The sequence below is a fragment of the Triticum aestivum genome, chromosome 4A (assembly GCF_018294505.1).
Source record: "Triticum aestivum cultivar Chinese Spring chromosome 4A, IWGSC CS RefSeq v2.1, whole genome shotgun sequence".
Lineage (NCBI taxonomy): Eukaryota > Viridiplantae > Streptophyta > Magnoliopsida > Poales > Poaceae > Triticum > Triticum aestivum.
The window spans coordinates 595,018,432-595,026,538 of NC_057803.1; the positions used below are offsets into that span (position 1 = coordinate 595,018,432).

At 53.2% G+C, this 8,107-nt stretch overlaps 1 protein-coding gene across 1 annotated transcript; it reads left to right on the top strand.

The window, feature by feature from the left end:
- Positions 1–4,661: 4,661 nt before the first annotated feature.
- LOC123087332 (non-specific lipid transfer protein GPI-anchored 5) lies at positions 4,662–5,568 on the top strand. The gene is made up of 2 exons (XM_044509326.1): positions 4,662–5,078; positions 5,164–5,568. The coding sequence occupies exons 1-2, from the start codon at positions 4,718–4,720 to the stop codon at positions 5,421–5,423; spliced, it is 621 nt and encodes a 206-aa protein (XP_044365261.1). The 5' UTR covers positions 4,662–4,717; the 3' UTR covers positions 5,424–5,568.
- The last annotated feature ends 2,539 nt before the right edge of the window (positions 5,569–8,107 follow it).

Consider the following 8,107-nt stretch of genomic DNA (forward strand, 5'->3'; position numbering starts at 1 on the left):
ATCTACAAAAAGAAGGTTGTGTAGTAGACATCACTCAGCAAACCATGCGGTCAAGATGCCGCCATCCAGCGGTCTCCTGGCCGTAGCCGGCTCCGAGACGATGCTCCCAAGGAGGAAAAAGACACGAAAACGTCTCCATCACCCGATCCAACAGATCTGAGGTTTCCCTCCGGAGCCAATGCCGTGGGGAGGAGGAGCACACCTCCACGACAACGCTTCCAAGAAAGGTCGCGGCACCCAGGGGTGCCGCCATCGCCTGCTCCGATGAAGAGCGAACGAGGATTTCTCCTGGACATGTGTCGACCACCTGCCCCCACCGACCGCCGCCAACCAACCACCATACCAGTTGAGTCCAACCTTACTCTGGACGCGAGATCCCACGATCCACTGCGCCTAGGAACGCACCACCCCTTGGGCGTAGCAACCGCCCACCACAGCAACCAACGCGCCGCAAGCAGCAGCCCCCGGATCAGAGAACCACCAATGGCCAAACCCAAAATGGAGTCACTCCAACGAAGCAGCAGAGCAGATGAGCATGCCCTTCACCGCAGCACACCTCGAGCTCCGGTGACGCATGCCCGCCGCGCCCCACCAGTCACCGCGCCCGTCGCGCGCAAGCTGCCGCCGCGCTAGTCCATCGATATGTGCACCACACGCACATCCAAGGCCGAGAGCCGCCTCGCGCATGGGCTCCGGTGGAAGATTCAGATTGAAAAGGTGCACATTTTCCAATTGAAGCTCCAAGAATAGAATTCGACCATGAGTCCAGGACCGAGGCATACACGCTGACGTGCCAAAAAAAAAAGAGCCATGCATGTCCAAGATTTTTGGACGAGAAAAACCAACACACTTTTTTCTTCCCAATCTTGTAGCACGACCTTGAGTCACACAGCAATGAACGGAGAGGTCCAAATTATTTTGTGACAATGTAATCCCTACTTCTTTATATTTTCTATTCTGCATCCAGTTGTCTGCCTCTTGTGATATTAATTAATTAGATTTGAAATGCACTTTGGGTGTTTTTACTTTTATAAAAAAAATCGTTGTTATTATGATTTCCTTTCAAAAAAGGGGAGAAAAACCCCCCGGACTCTGCATCGGTCCAGCTAACTAGTGTCGAGTTCATCCGAGTTTTCTCACCAACACGGTAACATCTCTGGAAAAGCAGTGGCGGTGCACCCTGCAAAGTGCAAGCTACTCCACTTTTGGACGTTAGATAGGGCAGTCGATCTGCCCGTCGCTACCGAGCCACTGGTCGCTCGTCCAACAAAGCATCCGAGCACCTATAAATTGAACCACGAGCCCACGACACGACGGCACGACCACCCATCGCTCACACAGTGCATCACGAACTTAACCCCGGTTCACTCCGATCATCATCCACCCACCGATGGCCCGACGCCGGAGCAGCGGCGGCATCTCGTCCGCGCTGAGCCTGGGGCTCGCCGTGATGGCCGTCACATGGGCGACGTCCACGGCGCAGCAGCAGCAGCAGCAACCGCCGGCCGTGCCAAGCGTGAGCGTGCCGAGCTGCCCGCCGGTGCAGGCCTCGTTGTCGCCGTGCGTGAGCTACTTCATCGGCAACTCCTCGTCGCCGTCTGACACGTGCTGCGTCCAGATGCGGGCCCTGTTCCAGTCGGAGGCGCCCTGCCTCTGCGCCGCCGTGTCCGCCGTGCCGTCCCAGCTCGGGTCCGTGGTCGGCGGCCTGCTCCCCACCGCCTGCAACCTGCCCCCCAACGCCTGCTCCGGTACGTGCATGCTGCCAGCGAGATGCTCCTACATGTAGAAAAACTGGAAAGTTCTGACCATTTTTGTTGGTGTGTCATCGTCGCCACCTGGACTCACTCCACCGCAGCTCCGACTTCAAAGCAACCAAGCAACCTACAGAAGAGCACCTTGGACACGCCCGAAAGAACCGACTATCGAAGTCCATGCCGCGACCCAAGCTCCTCTCGATGCCATCATCGTTGCCAAAAACAAAAACCAGCGCCCCAGCTCGGTGATACGTCTCCAACGTATCTATAATTTTTTATTGTTCCATGCTACTATATTATCTGTTTTGGATGTTTATGGGCTTTATTATACACTTTTATATTATTTTTGGGACTAACCTATTAACCGGAGGCCCAACCCAAATTGTTGTTTTCTTGCCTATTTCAGTGTTTCGAAGAAAAAGAATATCAAACGGAGTCCAAACAGAATGAAACCTTCGGGAGAGTTATTTTTGGAACGGAAGCAATCCAGGAAACTTGGAGTATACGTCAGGGAAGCTTCGAGGTGGCCACGAGGCAGGGAGGCGCACCTACCCCCTGGGCGCGCCCCCACCCTCGTGGGCCTCTCGTGGCTCCCCTAACCGAGTTCTTTCGCCTATATATGTCCATATACCCTAAAAACATCGAAGAGCACAATAGATCAGGAGTTCCACCGCCAGAAGCCTCCATAGCCACCGAAAACCAATCTAGACCCGTTCCGGCACCCTGCCGGAGGGGAGAATCCCTCTCTGGTGGCCATCTTCATCATCCCGACGCTCTCCTTGACGAGGAGGGAGTAGTTCACCCTCGGGGCTGAGGGTATGTACCAATAGCTGTGTGTTTGATCTCTCTCTCTCTCTCGTGTTATTGAGATGGTACGATCTTGATGTATCGCGAGCTTTGCTATTATAGTTGGACCTTATGATGTTTCTCCCCCTCTACTCTCTTGTAATGGATTGAGTTTTCCCTTTGAAGTTATCTTATCGGATTGAGTCTTTAAGGATTTGAGAACACTTGACGCATGTCTTGCATGTGCTTATCTGTGGTGACAATGGGATATCACGTGATCCACTTGATGTATGTTTTGGTGATCAACTTGCGAGTTCCGTGAACTTATGCATAGGGGTTGGCACACGTTTTCGTCTTGACTCTCTGGTAGAAACTTTGGGGCACTCTTTGAAGTTCTTTGTGTTGGTTGAATAGATGAATCTAAGTTTGTGTGATGCATATCGTATAATCATACTCACGGATACTTGAGGTGACATTGGAGTATCTAGGTGACATTAGGGTTTTGGTTGATTTATGTCTTAAGGTGTTATTCTAGTACGAACTCTATGATAGATTGAACGGAAAGAATAGCTTTATGTTATTTTACTACGAACTCTTGAATAGATCGATCAGAAATGATAACTTTGAGATGGTTTCATACCCTACAATAATCTCTTCGTTTGTTCTTCGCTATTAGTGATTTTGGAGTGACTCTTTGTTGCATGTTGAGGGATAGTTATATGATCAAATTATGTTATTATTGTTAAGATGACTTGCACTAGTGAAAGTATGAACCCTAGGCCTTATTTCCACGCATTGCAATACCGTTTGTGCTCACTTTTATTATTAGTCACCTTGTCGTTTTTATATTTTCAGATTACAAAAACCTATATCTACCATCTATATTGCACTTGTATCATCATCTCTTCGTTGAACTAGTACACCTATACAATTTACCATTGTATTGGGTGTGTTGGGGACACAAGAGACTCTTTGTTATTTGGTTACATGGTTGCTTGAGAGAGACCATCTTCATCCTACGCCTCCCACGGATTGATAAATCTTAGGTCATCCACTTGAGGGAAATTTGCTACTGTCTTACAAACCTCTGCACTTGGAGGCCCAACAACATCTACAAAAAGAAGGTTGTGTAGTAGACATCACTCAGCAAACCATGCGGTCAAGATGCCGCCATCCAGCGGTCTCCTGGCCGTAGCCGGCTCCGAGACGATGCTCCCAAGGAGGAAAAAGACACGAAAACGTCTCCATCACCCAATCCAACAGATCTGAGGTTTCCCTCCGGAGCCAATGCCGTGGGGAGGAGGAGCACACCTCCACGACAACGCTTCCAAGAAAGGTCGCGGCACCCACGGGTGCCGCCGTCGCCTGCTCCGATGAAGAGCGAACGAGGATTTCTCCTGGACATGTGTCGACCACCTGCCCCCACCGACCGCCGCCAACCAACCACCATACCAGTTGAGGCCAACCTTACTCTGGACGCGAGATCCCACGATCCACTGCGCCTAGGAACGCACCACCCCTTGGGCGTAGCAACCGCCCACCACAGCAACCAACGCGCCGCAAGCAGCAGCCCCCGGATCAGAGAACCACCAATGGCTAAACCCAAAATGGAGTCACTCCAACGAAGCAGCAGAGCAGATGAGCATGCCCTTCACCGCAGCACACCTCGAGCTCCGGTGACGCATGCCCGCCGCGCCCCACCAGTCACCGCGCCCGTCGCGCGCAAGCTGCCGCCGCGCTAGTCCATCGATCTGTGCACCACACGCACATCCAAGGCCGAGAGCCGCCTCGCGCATGGGCTCCGGTGGAAGATTCAGATTGGAAAGGTGCACATTTTCCAATTGAAGCTCCAAGAATAGAATTCGACCATGAGTCCAGGACCGATAACATCTCTGGAAAAGGTGCACATTCATCCGAGTTTTCTCACCAACACGGTAACATCTCTGGAAAAGCAGTGGCGCTGCACCCTGCAAAGTGCAAGCTACTCCACTTTTGGACGTTAGATAGGGCAGTCGATCTGCCCGTCGCTACCGAGCCACCGGTCGCTCGTCCAACAAAGCATCCGAGCACCTATAAATTGAACCACGAGCCCACGGCACGACGGCACGACCACCCATCGCTCGCACAGTGCATCACGAACTTAACCCCGGTTCACTCCGATCATCATCCACCCACCGATGGCCCGACGCCGGAGCAGCGGCGGCATCTCGTCCGCGCTGAGCCTGGGGCTCGCCGTGATGGCCGTCACATGGGCGACGTCCACGGCGCAGCAGCAGCAGCAGCAGCAACCGCCGGCCGTGCCAAGCGTGAGCGTGCCGAGCTGCCCGCCGGTGCAGGCCTCGCTGTCGCCGTGCGTGAGCTACTTCATCGGCAACTCCTCGTCGCCGTCCGACACGTGCTGCGTCCAGATGCGGGCCCTGTTCCAGTCGCAGGCGCCCTGCCTCTGCGCCGCCGTGTCCGCCGTGCCGTCCCAGCTCGGGTCCGTGGTCGGCGGCCTGCTCCCCACCGCCTGCAACCTGCCCCCCAACGCCTGCTCCGGTACGTGCATGCTGCCAGCGAGATGCTCCTACATGTAGAAAAACTGGAAAGTTCTGACCATTTCTGTTGGTGCGTGTGTGTGCAGCTGTGACAGGGACCTCGGGCTCTGCTCCGGCCGGTGGCGCAGCGGCGCCGTCGTCGTCAGGGACACCTACTGATGCTGCTGCCGCCGCGCCGGTGACCGGTCCGGCTGATGCGAACCCGGCTGGTACGCCTTCCGGTGGTGGGGTGAAGTCGGTTCCGGGGACGGTTGATTCGGCTGCCGTTGAGTGCAAGGGTACCTCCGCTGCCGTCGTCGTCCTGGCCATGGCTGCCTCGTTCCTAGTAGCTGCTTCTGTTTTCTGATCTCATTGTGTGATTCCGGCCGGGGTTTGCTGTGAGCTTGTCACACGATTAGATACTCAGTTTATCATTGATCTGATCCAGTGCGCATCAGCGTTGTGACTTCTTTTTTATTGGTTATCATCCCCAATGCACATCAGAGTTGTCACTTGGTGGTTTGATACAGTACCAGCTTTTCCGGAAAAAACTTTTGATCTATTATTTTTAACATTAGTATAGATGCAAGCGCTCATTAATACGCGCATACACTCACCCCTATCAACGCACACACACACATCCTATCACTACGAGCATCTTCGAGGACTGAGCCGGCATATCATCTTGAGATTTGCGAAGTCACATCGCCGGAACCAAGACTTGAACCCTGGGGGCTGAGGATACCAAGTTCCCTCTGGACGAGGATCCCCTGCCGTGGCCAAGCCTACCTTTGAGTCACTGACACATGGGTCCTACGGAGCATGGGGCCCACCTGTCAGTGACACAAAGGCAGGGTATGGCAGGGATTGTAAAGTCAGAGGATCCACGTCCGTTCCCTCTAACCATCCAACCACAGATTCGCAACTTTTGATCTATTCATCTGTCATGTCATGGCAGTACAAAGAACAAAAAGAAAACCTCAAAAGTAACAAAAAATAATTGTAAAGAGGAATTAATTTCATCCGGAACTCCAACGTCTCACGCAGCTCCTGAATCGTAGTCATGTGCTTTAACAACTATATTCTGTATAGTTCCACACAAAGCAAATCAGCGCGACAAGCCACAAAACAGAAGCTTAGCAAAGGTGAGGACTCCAGGGCAGAGGATGATTACTCGAAAGGGATTTTGGTAATTTCAGTTGTTTTTACAGGCAAAACAAAAAAGATTCCGTGATACACCTGCATTCGTGCTAGATTTGAACAGGTTCTTTGGTCTAAATTTGATCGTAATTGGATGGATGTGGGTAGAATTCAAATATAAGAGGAGGAGATCGAAGTCTTACCGGCTCTAGAGGAAGAGAGAGGGACATCTTTTGTGATCTCGCCAGTCATGTTGAATGAGCCTAGAATGTGTATGCATATTAGGTATTTTTGTTCTCTTGATTCTTTTAGCAAATATTAGTTTTAAACATGTTGTGTTTAACCGGCGCCCGTGGGTGTTGTTTTCCTCGTTGGAGGCGATGGTGGGGCATCCCTCACTCAATTGTTTCCAGGGGAAACCTCAAATCTGGGGGAGGCTACCATTGACGGCGGCGCCCGTGGACGTCGTAGCCTTCATTGGAGGCGTTGAGGGGCCTCCTGGATCGGATGATGGCGACGTCTTCATCGTCACCATCATCTTTAGAGACATTCATCGGTTGGACGGACATGTGGACAGCTTAGTGGTTGGGCGTCGGCAGGTGGTGGGGCGGTGTTTCATCCTACACATCGATGGCGGCGGATCTCGGCGGCGTGGCGCAGTGGAGACTCGGCGTCCGATGGGTGGCGATGGACTTGCGCAGGAGGACGACGTTGTCTGGCGTCGTGGTGGCGTCGATGGCAGAGAGGCCTGGCAAAGTCGACGCGTTAGTGTCTGATTTGAGGATGGAATCGATGGATGAAGGAGGTGACGGTCCTTGCAGCGTGCGCATGTGGTGCCTATTGAAAGTGCGTCGGACCGGTTTGTAACCCAGTCCAAGTATTGTGACTTGGATGGGGCATCCGGTATTTAATGTTAGGTGTTGATGCAATGTCTGTTTGGTATTAGGCTCGGGTATTCGGCACCCCTTCATCACGGGGATAGGAGTAGCGACAGGTGTTGTCAAGATGGTGGCTTTACACTTACTGATGTATTACCTTGTAAGGACTTTGTGAATAATTAATAAATATCGCCGAGATGCAGAGGTCGGGGTACATCCTCCTTTAAAAAAAAGTCACTGGGTACTAGAGCTAGCTAGAGAGGCTCTGTTTTGGCTCACCAGGCGAGCATGCGACGCAATCGGGTTGGTGACCAACCATCCGAGCCGAGCTCATCAAAGCACATTCTGCAGGAAAGCGGCCCGGTAGGATAGACCTCTCACAGTCACGGGGCGCCGGCAGCGGGTGACATTCTCCGATCAGTTCACCGGCGAGCCCCGAAAAGCCACGGGGCTGGACTAGCCCGGCCCGGGCAGCAGTTAGATAGGCCACCGTTCCCGAGCTTTCCACCCGTCGCGTCGCCCTGTTTTCCCAACAGTCTCTCGTATAAACCCTGCTGCCTCCATCGTCTTCCCCACGTCGAATCAATCCAATCCGATCCAGCACAGTACATTCCATTCCATTCCACCAAGAACTATCCAAGATGGCTCGGCGTGTGCTCGGGGTGGTCGCCGTCCTCATCCTCGTCGCAAAGGCCACGGCTCCAGAGGCGGCAGCTACTCCCGCCGAGCCTGCAACCACACCGGAGAGTGCTGGTGCGACTGAAGCTCCACCGGCAGCAGGTGACGATTCTCCGGCTGTTGCCACCAAGACAGGACAGGTTGCTCCCCAAGCAGCTGGACCAAGCACCGATTCACAGGGGATATCAAAGCTCCCAGAACTGCTGCACGCAGCAGGCGCGCCGAGCTCTGCCGCTGCCACCGTGCTCATCAGTGTGTTTCTTGCCTATGTTTCGGCCATGTTTGTGTAAACCCCCATAGCAGCCATTACCGTAATACCAGCGAATGTATCCATGTACCATACGAGGAGGCGGTG

Bases quoted from the DNA above. Each gene is read 5' to 3' on its own strand.
- LOC123087332 (XM_044509326.1), top strand. From the start codon at position 4,718: ATGGCCCGACGCCGGAGCAGCGGCGGCATCTCGTCCGCGCTGAGCCTG. The intron at 5,079-5,163 runs GTACGTGCATGC...GTGTGTGTGCAG, and splicing joins GCCCCCCAACGCCTGCTCCG to CTGTGACAGGGACCTCGGGC.